This window comes from Trachymyrmex cornetzi, unplaced genomic scaffold, assembly GCF_001594075.2.
Source record: "Trachymyrmex cornetzi isolate Tcor2-1 unplaced genomic scaffold, Tcor1.1 scaffold623, whole genome shotgun sequence".
In the NCBI taxonomy this organism is placed as follows: Eukaryota; Metazoa; Arthropoda; class Insecta; order Hymenoptera; family Formicidae; genus Trachymyrmex; species Trachymyrmex cornetzi.
In genome coordinates, this window is record NW_017299941.1 from 194,575 (window position 1) to 210,404 (window position 15,830).

The following is a 15,830-nucleotide window of genomic DNA, read 5'->3' on the forward strand; positions in this document are numbered from 1 at the left end:
GAGGGGGGGGGGAGGGGGGGGGGGGGGGGGGGTGGACAAGGGAAAAAATACGGGGGCCGGGAGGGTATGAGTGGTGTGTGTGTGTGTGTGTGAGGTGAGTTGCTCTGGGGGATGTTTGGAAGTTAAAGAGAGAGCTTGGAAAAGCCTCGGCTAATGAGAGGTGAGGTACCGGAAGCGGAAGCCTTGGCGGTGAGAGAGAGAGAAATAGCGTGCGGCGTAGGATAAGGTAGTGTTAAGTTAGCATAAGTTAGGATAAGGAGCGTGTGTGTATGTGATGATTTGTAACCCTGAGGGGCGCAATAAACTATCTATCTATTTATCTATGTTATAAATTAATAACTTAAATACAATTTGCAATTTTATAAAATGCACGCCTAAAAAAACCTTAAAGAAAATACAAGATAAAAGGATATCGACTACGATCATGATTTGTCGTTTTGGAGTAAGATAAGAGTTAGCTCGAAATAATGGAAACATAGCCCAGAACACGCAAAAATAAAAGATTGAAATGTATAACGAACAATGCAGAATATTAATTGTAAAAATTGAGAACTGATTAAAATAATAAGAGAGAATATTTTAAAAAAATATTCAAACACAATAAATTAATGTTTTTAAATATTGTAATCAATAATATAAATATAATAAGAATTAAAATACGGAATTCGAAAGGAAAAAAAATGTAAATTTTATAAAGATAAATGTCTATTTCACTTACACGGTTGAATTGTAGAGATGGATCGAATTTATATCTTTTGAACTTGTAAACAAATCAGCAGGATCACCAACTTCTTGAAAGAAGATATCTAATGCCTGAGAATCCATTTAGAAATATCAAAAAAATGTAATTAAATTAATTTCAAACTCAAAAACGTGTCAACCAAATACGAACAACTGAATAAGAATAAACAAACGGCGAAAATTACATATACTTCAATATGATCTGGAGACACTGGTAGTGTCTCGGCGCTAAGCTACGCGCAGCGCTACTACCGTGCTACTTTACGCGAGCCGGCGAATTGCGGCAGATCGAGATTATGATCCGATTATGATCGGCTGAACCGATCAAGTTCTAAGTGTGCTCAATCGATTGCAACCGCTCGGGATATATAATGAAAGTGTTTTTATTTTTTCTCTCCGTGCTCTATGAGCGGAGATATTGCGACACAAAATACGAATCTGAGACTTTTATGTTAAGAATAGTCATCATTGTCGTCGTCGCCGCTATGAAGTGGTGGGGGTACTGTCCTTCTGGAATTTTTGGCGCAAGAGGCAAATGTGACGCTGGGAATGTGTATGTGTACATCACACATGTGTCCGTTTTTAGGAAAACTGTCACATCGATGGCATAGTAGAGCACACGTAAGTGATTTTCTGCTTCTATATACACAAATTAGATTTGCTCGACACGTTTTTGCACGAAATGAACGAATCTGGCAAAAAAAATGTATCGCTTTACCCCGTGGACCGAGATCGTTAAAGTTGATCACTATTCAGGTTAGGAAATCATATCCGTCATATCGATGGCATGGATTACAGCAGAGTATTTGTCTTGGTTAAATATTTGTCTGTAAAGCAGAATTGTTTAATCCTTTATGCCATCGATGCAACAGATTTCCTCTGGATATCTGTCAACTTTAATTATAACAATTAATAACTCGGTTCGCGGTAGTGCAAAAATACGTCGAATGATTTTTTTATCAACCTCGAGGAGGTTCGATCTTGTACATACATTATTATGTAACTTATAATTTAAAGTTACGTTTCATGATGTATTTCTTCTCGAGGTTTTCTTGTGGTCTCAAATGGAATTTACGAAAAGATGTTTGGTATGGTTTACATGTCTGTTTATCTGCAACGAACAATTTTTCCCAAGTCTGCCAGGAGCTATTGCATATTATATGTAATCCAGAAGATTTTTCTCAAATGGAATTTACGAAAAGATGTTTAGAACAAAATTTGGAACTTTGTCAAATTTCATTCACGTATGGTTCTGCAACGAACATTTCCCAAGTCTGCCAGGAGTTATTGCATATTATATGTAATAAACACAAGATATTATATTTCATTCCTTCCGCAAATTATCTAATTATTATTACGTATGATTAACGAAATTCATTTTCAGGTATTATTGAAAATTCAGGTACTATTGAAAATTGGTGGGACTCGTCGACTTTACCTCAACTGACTAGACTACTAAAAACTTTATTTTTGAAAGCTGGACCAGTTTGGAATTAGTTATAGGCAGAAGATTATTATTTTCATCATAGTTAATTAAGTAGGAACGCAGAGATTGAAGTATATCACGAAGATAATAAGAAGGATATACAGATTTGTTGTTGGCTATACTGCTGATTGGGTTAATCGTCGATTAAGCTAATCGGCATTGGTAACAGTCACCCTAAGTAGTTTTAAACAATCTTGCCTTGCATTCATTGACAGTTACACACACTGTTTTTATTTCTTATACATTCATATAATAATTATACTATATTTATAGTATAATATTATATTTTATTCATCCCGCAAATTATTTAATTATTATTATGCATGAGGCTTTTTTTACGAAATTCGTTTTCAGGTATTGTCGAAAATTGGTGGGACTCGTCAACTTGACCTCAACTGATTAGACTATTAAAAACTTTATTTTTGAAAGCTGGACTAGTTTGATTAATTTAGAACATTTGGAACAAAATTTGGGACTTTGTCATTCACGTATGGTTTACATCTCTGTTTAACTGCAACGAATTTGTTAATTAAGTTAGGAAATTTACAGTAACATGAATGTATAAGAAATAAAAATAGTTTGTGTAACTGCCAATTAATGCAAGGCAAGATTATTTTTGAGTTACTTAGAGCGACTGTTATCAACGCCTATTAACTTGATCCACGATTAATTCAATTAGCAGTATAACCAACAATAAGTCTGTATCGTTCTTAACCTTAAGTTTGTTCGCGTCGCATGCTCCAACATGCTCCTACTTCCCCCCAACAGTAGCTCCTATTTACTCAACGCTCTCGTTAGAGTGAGTAGGAGCTACGGTTAGAGGAAGTAGGAGCATGTTGGAGCAAGCGACGCGAACAAACCACTTATCTCATCGTCGTGATATACTTCTATCTCTGCGTTCCTACTCAACTGTGATGAAAGTAATAACTATAAATGTAGTATATATAATTATTACAGTAATATGAACGGATATGTAAGAAATATAAATAGTTTGTGTCAATTACAGTAATTATTTAATAAATAAATTGATTAAATAGTTAATGGAGAATAGATTTAATTCATTAATAATTAACAAATAAAGATAATTCTCATTTATAATTTAATTTAGTACATTAATTTTTTATTGATATCTTAAACTCCGATATAATTATTACAGTAATATGAATATGTAAGAAATATAAATAGTTTGTGTTAATTACAGTAATTTAATGGAATTTACGAAAGGATGTTTGGAACAAAATTTGGAACTTCGTCAAATTTGCGTATGATTTACATTATTATATGTATGTATAAAAAAAATAAACACAAGTAATATTTTATTTCATTCTTCCGGCAAGGTTATGATGAGAAAGAAAGAGTTAAGTGCAGGGATATTAATAGTTTATATGTATCCGATATTTATTAATCATAATTTATTTGAAAATATAAAATTTTTTGACATTAATATTTATTTGTTTTTCTCCACGGCCTCCGCGTTGTCCGCCTTCCCCACGGTATTTTTGGCTATTCGAGCTGGCGCGGCTTTTTTGTCAACGCCTGGCTGCAATAAATTTTAAAATATGATTAAAATTTAGTATCTACATAAAAACTTATTGGATTTGTTAATTAATATACTAATTATTCAACTCGATCCAACTTACTATAAGGTAATTTTTACTTACGTTTTTCCGTTCCGAGAGCCTGCGTCACTGTCCTGATAGCACAGAAGAATTTCTGTAACGTTGCACGAACATAACATTGAAACATTGAAACCATCGCAGTAACATTGCGTAATGTTTCTGAGAAGTCTCTGCAAGATTGCGGCAACGTCAAACTGTCCGCTTCGGTCCGCAAGAAACGTTTCTGAAATCTTACGGAAATGTTTATACAATCTTTCTGTGATATTGATGCAATGTGCTCTTTAGTTTCATCTGCAACCTTGCAGAAATGTAAAAAAAATAGTGTTTATATTTGTGAGCAGTTTATTCTTTTTCTCGATTATACGGAATACTGGTATTCGACCAGATTCGATGTTCGTTCCATGTAGTAATTAAACTTGTGCGACTTTTATGTAACAAACAAATTTTTACATTTGCTGTTCGTTTGCTAGGTGTATACACAATTTAAGAAACTTACAATACGTATGCACAGTCACACACAAAGTCGGCCACACTTTTCAAAAACATAAATTTTTCGGCACTGATCGGCATACATGTGGTCTGTTTTCTGTTCCTGCACTAAACTGTACTAGAACTCTCTTTCTCGCTTTCGACAAATATCAAACTGTAGCTGTCGTACATATAATGTAGAGAATCGGATGGAAATAACTGGCAGGCGGATGTACTAAAGAATATTTATTATTCAGTCGCGAGAACGTTACAAAGTAGCCGTTAGGAGTATAACGAAGTAAGTATATATGTAATGTGTAAGGGAAAGTCTGTAGTGATCTTGTGCGCTATAGCGCGCCATCTGCACGCAGCGCGTGTGTATCAATGAGCGAATGAGAGAGTGTAGAGTGTGTCCCTACAAAACATATACCTATTTCATTTCAAGTTCCAAAAGTGTACACTGATTCAGCATAGAAAATAGACCTATGAACACACATGTACGACTTCTTCTTCTTCTGTTTTTTGGCCACCGCAGCCTAGACAGGCTGGTACTGGGCCATTGAGTTCTGCGTAAATTGGGGTAATCGTAAGTGGGAGTGCTATGCACCGGCCACCTTAAACCGGGTGAGTAATGGATGATGCAATAAAAATGGTGAGGCGTCCCTTCAAACACTGGACGCTTGCAGCTACGGCGCTTCCACGCCGCACGGCCGCGCGCCAAGATGGATAAAGGGACTATCGAAATTGAAATACTATGGCACAGTCCAAGCCGGCAACGCTTTTCAAAAATAGTCGAGGTGACACAACACCCGAGACGAGAGGGAACACGTCCGATCCGCTCGAGTGGTCTACCAGAACTACACACATGTACGACGACAAAGTTAAGTACGTTCATCGATCAAAGTATTTCAAAGATGGCTTATACACTTACGTACATGTGATCACAATATGACGCGGCACATCATCCGGATAGCCATTTTCGCGCACAACACGCAGAAATCTCTCAGAAACTTTGCATTTGCAACGTTGAAAGAACTATATATTACAGGAACATTTCAAACGTAAGGTTTCAATTAAAGTGATTGCAGAAACATTGCAATTGTAATATTTCAAAGAAGATAGTCTCAGAAATATTATAAATGTGATGATACACAATTGAGACATTGAAAGGTCCCTACAACATAACTGAAACTTTCTGTGCTATCAGAGTGGTCGTGGCGCGGGAGGCTGCGTCGTTTCTAGCAGCGGGGCGGGTGACTGCATCGCCACTGGTCCAGGCGGCCGCGATCCTGAGGACTGAGCAATGACTTGCTTCAAATTCTCAAGCTCAGCCCTCAGGGCCGCCAATTCTAATTCTTTGTCGTCTGTCATTGAGCTAAAAGAAAATCATGATCATGAAACATAACTTTAGCGTCATAAATGAATATATAAATTTTGTTATAATAAATTATAGAATTTACTTACATGTCGTCTAATTCGGCCATCTTTTTCTTTTTGTTTTTGTTTTTCACGGATCATGAAGCTGGAAACACAATAGACACAGGCAATAGGTACAGCATCAGTGTTGTTAGACGGGACGGATATCTGACGCATGCGCGTCCAATGTAGTTTCAGTAACGTACCGGTCACTAATAAATAGGAGATCATTAATCGCCTATGTAAAATTTTTTCAAAAATGTTGAAAATTTTAATATATTTTACATATTTTACATATGTACACATCCATATAAATATATAAAATATATTTCTATATATGTTTACATATATAAAATATGTAAAATATATTAAAATTTTCAACATTTTTGAAAAAATTTTACATAGGCGACTAATGGTCTCCTATTTATTACCCTGATAGCACAGAAGGATTTCTGTAACGTTGCACGAACATAACATTGAAACATTGAAACCATCGCAGTAACGTTGCGTAATGTTCCTGAGAAGTTTCTGCAAGATTGCAGCAACGTCAAAATGTCCGCTTCGGTCCGCAAGAAACGTTTCTGAAATCTTACGGAAATGTTTATACAATCTTTCAGTGATATTTATGCAATATGTTCTTTAGTTTCATCTGCAACCTTGCAGAAATGTAAAAAAAAATAGTGTTTATATTTGTGAGCAGTTTATTCTTTTTCTCGATTGTACACAATACTGGTATTCGACCAGATTCGATGTTCGTTCCATGTAGCAATTAAACTTGTGCGACTTTTATGTAACAAACAACAATACAAATTTTTACGTTTGCTGTTCGTTCGGAGTTCGTTCGCTAGGTATATACACAGCTTAAGAAACTTACAAAACGAATGCACAGTCAAAGTCGGCCACACTTGTCAAAAATATAAATTTTTCGGCACAAAAAAACTGTTTTCTGTTCCTGCACTAGACTGTACTAGAACTCTCTTTCTCGCTTTCGACAAATATCAAACATATACCTATTTCACTTCAAGTTCCAAAAGTGTATACTGATTCAGCCACAGAAAACAGACCTATGGGCACACATGTACGACGACGAAGTTTACGTACGTTCATCGATCAAAGTACTTCAAAGATGGCCTATACACGTACGTACATGTGATCACAGGATGGCGCGGCACATCATCCGGATAGTTATTTTCGCGCACAACACGCAGAAATCTCTCAGAAACTTTGCATTTGCAAAGAACTATATATTACAGGAACATTTCAAACCTAAGGTTTCAATTAAAGTGATTGCAGAAACATTGCAATTGTAATATTTCAAAGATGATGGTCTCAGAAATATTATAAATGTGATGATACACAATTGAGACATTGAAAGGTCCCTGCAACACAACTGAAACTTTCTGTGCTATCAGGGTAGTGACCGGTACGTTACTGAAGCTACATTGGACGCTCATGCGTCAGAAATCCGTCCCGTCTAACAACACTGCAGGGAATAACGAGCCGTCCAATCAGAGCTTTGGGGTATAAGTTCGATATTATATCTCAAAGCTCTGATCGGACGGCTCGTTATTCCCTGTTGCCTGTGCCTATTTCCTGCGTCTATTGTGTTTCCAGCTTGATGATGATGGCTTCGGCATACCAGCGCGATGTTCGTCGCACACGACACACGATATCCAATGAGAGCATACCTTTAGAATGAGAACATCGGTAAAGCTGTTGAACCGAACAATAGCCATTGCGGTGTTTTTGCTATAGCTTTTGCGACTTCATTATTATTCAACATTAAGCCTGATAAAGTAAAGTTTGAACCTAAATTAATGCGTTCGCATCTGATAAAAATTCTCGAAACAAATGTAATTGAGCATTTTCCTCAAGATTCACAGCATGTTCAGAAAGTATTTCCATTAGCAGTAATAAGAGCAAGAGAAGCTGAAGCTAACCGTAAACGTACGGAGAGTCAATATGAGATGAAAGAACAGAAATTGAGTTAATTAAGAAAATGTGATAATTATTTTACCAAAAAAGAATTTAATAAAATACAAACGCTTCAAAACTTTGACATTACGAAAGAAATACAGTTATCGCTAAATATTTCGGAGAAAATGCAATTAATGCAAAGCATTTCAATGAAAAAACTAGTCAATAATATTCAGCCAAAACAAAATAGTAACAATGAACGTTGTAAAAATCTATATCAAGATTTAGAAAATGATCGTATTATACCGTTAACACAAAGCGCTTCAAAGGAAATTATGGAAGAATTAGTCAATAATACTCAGACTGAAAAAAATAATATACCGTTAACTAAAATCGCTTCAAAGGAAATTATGGAAGAATTAGTCAATAATATTCAGACGGAAGAAAATGACAACAAACTATATCAAGAAAATCTAGATAGAAATCGTTCTAAAAAACGTTACCGATACACACAGGATTTAGAAAATAATCGTGCTAAAAAACGTTATCGATACACACAGGATTTAGAAAATAATCGTGGTGTGTAAAAAACGTCATCGATATGCACATAATTTAGAAAATAATCGTGATTTAAAACGTCGTCGATATGAAGACGACTTAGAAAATAATCGTCCTAAATAACGTCGTCTATATAAAGACAACTTAGAAAATAATCGTGCTAAACAACGTTGTCGATATGAAGACAACTTAGAAAATAATCGTGCTAAAAAACGAATGCGTTATTTGACAAATTTTAACCGAGATAGACAGAAAGTAGTGAGTAGTCGTAAGTGGTTGTACAATAAACGATATTATGAGAAAAGGAAGTCAATATTCAGTCTTGTATGAATGGTAGGTGAACTTCGCGACATTATATCAAGCCGCGAGTTTGACTTTAGTTTACGAAGATGGCGTGCGAGCGCTAGAGTCGACCAGCCGGTGTCTCTGCTGTATCTTTAGTTGAAGTTCAGTTCTGTATTCGAATCAATCAACAACGCAGTTCCTTTTTTTTGTAAGCGAGATCCATGTAATAGTTACGAGCAATAAACAAATCAAACATTTTGGTCCTTCGAGCCCGATCACCGAGATATCACAGAGCACCTCAGTGAGTGAACTAGCATTGGAAAACGAAATTCAGCCTAATAAGGATATTACTAGAAGAACGCGAAACAATCGTTCAACATGGTCGACATTGACAATCTAAGAAAACAGAGAAGTTACATTAAAGGCAAGCTGACCAGGATTGAGCAATCGGTAGCACGCCCTCAGGAACAAGCAACAACGACAATTGACAAGGAGGAAGCAGAGGTTCGCTTGGAACGACTCGAACAGGTAATCAATGAATTTCATACAGTGCAACGACAGATTATCAGTGAGACTGACGAGCCATTGGTATGCGACGTCACGGCGGAAGCTGAATTCGAGGAGAGAAGCTTAGCCGCGAAAGCAATATTACGACGAATCATAAAATCGTCAAGGACCGAGAACAATGAAACAAGGACGACAGAAAGCGATAGCGTACTTGTGCAGTTTTTACAGAAACAGATGACGATGATGGAGAAATACGAGGTGAGCGGAACCGCGCAGGCGCAGGCATCTTCCGTAGTACGACTGGAAGACAACGGCCCATTGGGAACCTTGTTGCAGACACAAACCGAGCTACTACAGCGCCTTACCGATAATTCCGAAGATGGCGTCACTAGTGGAAATCGAGTCAAGTTACCGACCATCAAGTTACCCTCATTTGATGGTAAAATTGAAGAGTGGACGAAATTCGCAGACGTATTTAAGAAAACGATTCACAGTAATCGAGTGTTACCGAACATACAAAAGTTCATTTATTTACGTTCCTGTGTTACGGGAGCGGCCGCACGGGCGATCGAAGACATCGAGCTGTCCGACGACAATTATTCAGTTGCCTGGGAACAACTACAAAAACGATTCGAAGACTCAGGTGCCATAAAGCGGAAACACGTGCAATGTTTGTTTGAAATACCATTGGTCGAGAAAGAGTCCGCCAACGCTATTCTACAGTTGGTCGATCACGTTAACAAACACACTAGAGTGTTGAAGAGATTAGGTTCACCTACTGACTCATGGGGTGATCTACTGCAATATATGGTGGAAAGTAAGCTAGATCGGATAACCCTGCGAGCATGGGAAGAACGAAATAGTATCAAGGCTGCCGAAAACGAAGCTAACGAACAAGAATCCAATTTCGACGTTTTAATGGAATTTTTAATACAACGATGTCATGCGTTAGAACGCATAGATAGTAGCAAGACAAACAGTAATGTTCACCAGAGCAGTTACAAGAATCAAGGTCAACGGTCAAATGTCAAGGGCAATCAACCCAAGAACAACGCAACGGATAACGTCATTAACAAGTTCAATATCTACATGTTACTTATACAGTGAGTCGCACCCTTTATACAACTGTGCTAAATTTCTTTCGATGAGTACAGAGGAGCGTCTTAATGAAGCAAAACGTCTCAAATTGTGTATTAACTGCTTAAGAAACGATTATTTCGTAAGGAATTGCAAACACGGCTCATGTCGAGAATGCACAGGCAGACACAACACCCTGTTGCATCGCACGAAGACACAAGCAACTACGAGCACGGCAACAACGAGCGTAGCAACGGAACCAACGGCCATGGACGAGTCTACAAGGACAACCTGTTATTCGTCAAGCACAGCCCGGCACAACGTACTCATGGCCACAGCAATCGTTGACGCAGTCAACCAGAAAAGATTCAGTTTTCCAATTCGCGTACTGCTAGATAGTGGAAGTGAAGCTAACTTTATTACGCAAAACGTGTGCAATAAATTAGGGTTGAAACGGAATGCAGCTTCAGAGATCGTTGCAGGCGTAAACAATGCAGAATGTCAAGTCCGTCAATTTACTAATGTCATTATAAAGTCGAGACATGCTAAGTTTCAAATTAATACACAATGTTTAGTTATTCCAAAAATAACTCGAGATTTGCCTTCTAAGGAAATAGACAAAGAACTATTGAATATTCCGTCAAATTTGCAATTAGCCGATTTCGAGTTTAACAAACGCAGTTCTATTGACCTGCTCATCGGAGCAGAATTTTTCTTCGAGATATTAGAAAGCGGTAAAATTAAGTTAGACAATAATAAGTTAGTTTTACAGAATACCAAGTTTGGCTGGGTGGTAGCAGGCCCCATTTACAGAAGTGCATGTATCGATACCAAGTCAACAGAAATTGTAAACGCTTTACATTGTACATTGATAGAGGACGAGAGTCTAAACGATACCTTGAAGCAATTTTGGGAGATAGAAAGCTGTACAGACGCCTCTAAGAATACTTGGTCACCCGAGGAGGTAAGATGCGAAAGGTTGTATCAGGACACAACGACGCGAGACAGTCAAGGTCGATTTGTTGTAAGCTTACCATTTAAGTCGAGTAACATGAATATCGGTGAGACACGAAGCGGAGCACTCAAACGATTGTATCAAATCGAGCGACGTTTTAAAAACGACAAGGTATATCACGAGCGTTATATACACTTTATGCGAGAATACTTAGATTTACAACACATGTCATTAGTCGACACGTGCAACATTGATAACGAAAAACAAATTGTATATTTGCCCCATCATGGCGTGATTAAGGAATCAAGTTCGACCACTAAGTTGCGTGTGGTTTTTGACGCGTCTCATAAAGGTAGCTCAGGTAATTCTTTAAATGACAGATTGATAACTGGACCAATTTTGCAGGACAGTTTAATACAGATACTATTACGATTCAGATTTCACAACATAGCAATTATCGGAAACTTAGAGAAAATGTTTAGACAAATATTAGTTCGCGATTGTGATCGAGACTATCAAAGAATTTTATGGAGATTTTCAACAAGCGAGCCAGTTCGAGAGTATAAACTTAACACCGTAACCTATGGCCAGGCTGGCGCGTCGTATCTAGCCATCAGGAGCGTGCGACAGTTAGCCGAGGAAGGTAAAGACACATTTCCTTTAGCTGCAGATTGTATATCAAACGACGTATATGTTGATGACATTGTTAGTGGAGCGCGAGACGTGAATGAAGCCAAGACTTTACAAAACCAGTTAAATGAGCTAATGAACAAAGGATGTTTCAAGATTCACAAGTGGCATTCGAACGTACCAGAGATTTTTCGCAATACGAATAATCACGAAAATACAGCAAGCGTAGATTTAAAATTTAATGATAACATAAAAACTTTGGGTTTAGTCTGGGAGCCTAATACGGACGTTTTCGTATTCACATTAAATTTGTTTAAGGAAGTCCGTACCAAAAGAGAGCTACTATCGGAAATTAGTAAACTATTTGATCCCTTGGGACTTTTAGGTCCAATCATAACATTCGCTAAATTGCTTATGCAGGAGACATGGAAGGAGAAGATCGATTGGGATTCTGAATTACCCGCAACTCTCTTGAATAAATGGAAAAGATTCAAGGACGAATTGACAAATTCGACTATTCTACGTATACCACGTAAGATATCAAGCGAATATATCTCAAACGATTTAATTCTATACGGGTTTTGCGACGCATCTCAAGATGCGTATGGAGCTTGTATCTACGTCAAGGTTTTAGTTAACAATAAACAAACTATACGATTATTATGTTCGAAATCACGCATCGCCCCTATCAAAACAATCTCAATACCACGTTTAGAACTATGTAGTGCAGTATTGTTGGCGCGTTTATTAGAGCAAGTAAAGCAAGCGTGCAAGATTGAGTTTCGTAAAATCTTCGCGTATACGGATTCTTTAACCACCTTGTACTGGATAAAGGGTGATCCATCGCGTTGGAAAACATTCGTTGCTAACCGCGTTTCCGAAATAACCAGTATTCTAACAGCTGAAGCATGGGCACATGTCAAGAGTGAAGATAATCCCGCGGATTTATTGTCAAGAGGAGCATTTTCCAATGCGCTTCAAACTTGCGAGTTGTGGTGGCAAGGTCCTGCATGGATGTCCAATGATTCAGCAAGCTGTCAAACTCAGGACGCTGTCGCGAATGAACATTCGATCGAAACAAACGAAATAAAGACGGAAGAAAGGAAACCTAATTCTTCTTGTCATCATACTATTATACAGGATTGCATCTATCAGAGGCTCTATCATAGAATGTCTGATCTAAACAAAATAGAGCGAGTATTGGCATATTGCCTTCGATTTATTTCCAGATGTAAGCGTATCTCCATGAAACAAGCAGAAGCATTGAGTGTGACTGAAATCGAAGCGGCGAGATCATATTTAATAAGAAATGCACAAGACAAGGCATTTCACGAAGAAATTCTGACTTTGCAGCAATCAAAGTGTGTGAAGTCATCTAGTAAATTACTGACATTGCATCCATTCTTAGACAAAGATGTATTACGTGTGGGTGGTCGATTGAGACACGCACCATTGTCCTATAACCAAAGGCATCCGATTTTATTACCGTCAGATCATATATTGACAAAACTGATAATCAAACGAGAGCATGAACGTCTTTTGCATTCGGGACCACAAGCCCTCCTGGCGGCCGTACGTAGAAAATATTGGCCCCTACGGGGAAGAGATGCCGTGCGAAAAATCTATCATTCGTGTGTGTGGTGTACACGCAAGAGCCCTCACGCATCCCTACAGCTGGGCGACCTTCCAGTTGATCGTGTCACACCTATGCGACCTTTCTTCAATTGCGGTATAGATTTCGCTGGGCCTATTATCACATTGGTAAACAAGGGCCGAGGTCGTAAAACTAACAAAAGTTACATCGCACTATTTATCTGCTTTGCAACCAAAGCTATACATCTTGAAGCTGTCACTGAGTTGAGTACCGAAACCTTTTTGCCACTCTGAGGCGCTTCATCAGCAGACGAGGCTGTCCGCAAAAAATATACAGTGACAACGCGACCAACTTTAAAGGCGCTCAGAGAGAGATTAACGAGGTATATAGATTCCTACAAGGACAAGTCAAGGGACCCGTGCAACACAGTCTAGTAACTCAAGGAATCCAATGGAATTTTATTCCCCCGTATTCTCCTCATATTGGTGGATTATGGGAAGCTGGTGTGAAGTCATGCAAGAATTTGTTAAGGACCGTTTTAGGCAATACGTCCTTCACCTTTGAAGAACTACACACTGCACTTACTCAAGTTGAAGCTTGTCTGAATTCCCGTCCATTATACGCATCATCAAACGATCCAGCGGATTTGGAACCGCTGACGCCAGGGCATTTCCTGATAGGTGGACCGATTACCTATCTTCCTGAAGCTGATCTCAAGGACATAAATATTCATCGACTAAACCGATGGCAAGTGGTACAACGAACATTTCAGGATTTCTGGAAACGGTTGGCGACGGAATACGTCAGCTCCTTACAAGGCCGTACTAAATGGAACAGAACTCAAAGGAATCTCGAAATAGGTGATTTAGTTATTATTCGAGAAGAACACACTCCGCCTTATCAGTGGAAATTAGGTAGGATCGCCGAATTGCATCAAGGTCAGGATAAACTCATTAGGGTTGTGTCCGTCAAAACTATTCGCGGCGTGACCAAGTACCCAGTAAATAAACTATGTAAACTACCCGTCAATAAGGAAGATAAAGATTATTATTAATCTTGGTGGGCGGTATGTATGAATGGTAGGTGAACTTCGCGACATTATATCAAGCCGCGAGTTTGACTTTAATTTACGAAGATGGCGTGCAAGCGCTAGAGTCGATCAGCCGGCGTCTCTGCTGTATCTTTAGTTGAAGTTCAGTTCTGTATTCGAATCAATCAACAACGCAGTTCCTTTTTTTGTAAGCGAGATCCATGTAATAGTTACGAGCAATAAACAAATCAAACAAGTCTTGTAAAACAAAATCGTGATGCCGAAAATATTATTAAAAAATATGAAAAGTTTTGGTCACGAAATTATATAAAATATTATAATCTTGTGGCAATTAAAAATATTTTTAACAAATTAGATATTAAAAATAACGTTGAAAAACAATTGGAAGCCGAAAAAATTGTACGTAGTTGTATGCAAATTCGAGATAAATACAAGTTCGCGATATGTATAAAATATTAGCTTTGCTTAAAAAGAAATCAGAAGCGTGCTTGATTCTTGCTACTGAATGCAAAACAATTGATGAAAAATTAATTGCATTTTGTGGTAAATCGAAACATACAGCTTCGTCTGAAAATTATTTTATCGATGGTACATATCGTAATATTTCTTCTTCACAAGTATTAGCAATGAACATGGAAGGTCAAGTTACAAACGTATTACCTTTGATAGAAGTACAAGCAAAAAAATCATGGTTATGCGACGATAATTTATGCATTTTTATTGATTGTTATGAAAAAATCCTTCAAGCGATAAGTATATGTACTTTTAAGAAAATACCAGAATTGTTACAAAAAATTCATAAATGTACAATAAAATCAAATTTAAATACAAAGTTGGGTCATACGTATATTTGTTACATTGATACAACTCTTTGCAAAGCGATATCTTTACCCATTTATTTATCACCTCATTTTCCAAAGGTTAGATATGTTAAACATTTAATTTATCGACTGACTAATTTATCGACTGAATTTTTATAGAAAGATGTTAGATTTAGAGAAGGCTTTAACGCCTGCTGATTTAGAAACATTAAACAAAATTATTGTGGCAGAACTATAAATATATATAGTAACATATATTTATTTTTTAAAAAATGTTTAATTTTAAACGAATTATAATATTTTCGTAACATTTAAAAATATTGCATACAGAGAAATTATATGAGAAATGTACTTAAACATAATTTAAAATATGTAACTTGAACGTAACTTAAGGGGATCCTAAAGACGTCTGTATTACCGACTAAACACGTATAATTTTTGTATAACGAATACTCTTTTTCTCTTTCACGGATTCGAAAATCCTTTTCCAGGATTGAAGTATACGCATTAATACGTGTTTGTGAAGTGGAGTCTACGCTGAGAATGATCAAAAATTTCGAAATCGCTATATTTTTTACCATTTCTTACAAGGGAACGGTCGGAACTGTCCCTCACCGATTTTAATGCGCTTTGGATAAGTTGTAAAGCATCAAAAAATATTCGACCCATATTTTTTTATAGCGGCTTATCTCAAGGTTTAGGGGG

General features: G+C 37.3%; 1 protein-coding gene across 1 annotated transcript; it reads left to right on the forward strand.

The window, feature by feature from the left end:
* Positions 1 to 8,868: 8,868 nt before the first annotated feature.
* LOC108766798 (uncharacterized) lies at positions 8,869 to 14,307 on the forward strand. The gene is made up of 3 exons (XM_018516302.1): positions 8,869 to 10,100; positions 10,222 to 13,520; positions 13,613 to 14,307. Exons 1-3 carry the CDS (start codon positions 8,869 to 8,871, stop codon positions 14,305 to 14,307), a joined length of 5,226 nt encoding a protein of 1,741 aa, XP_018371804.1.
* Positions 14,308 to 15,830: the final 1,523 nt, after the last annotated feature.

Coding starts and splice junctions, on each gene's coding strand:
- LOC108766798 (XM_018516302.1), top strand. CDS start 8,869: ATGGTCGACATTGACAATCTAAGAAAACAGAGAAGTTACATTAAAGGC. Junction 10,101..10,221: donor ATCTACATGTTACTTATACA/GTGAGTCGCACC, acceptor TTATTTCGTAAG/GAATTGCAAACACGGCTCAT. Junction 13,521..13,612: donor TGAAGCTGTCACTGAGTTGA/GTACCGAAACCT, acceptor CCAACTTTAAAG/GCGCTCAGAGAGAGATTAAC.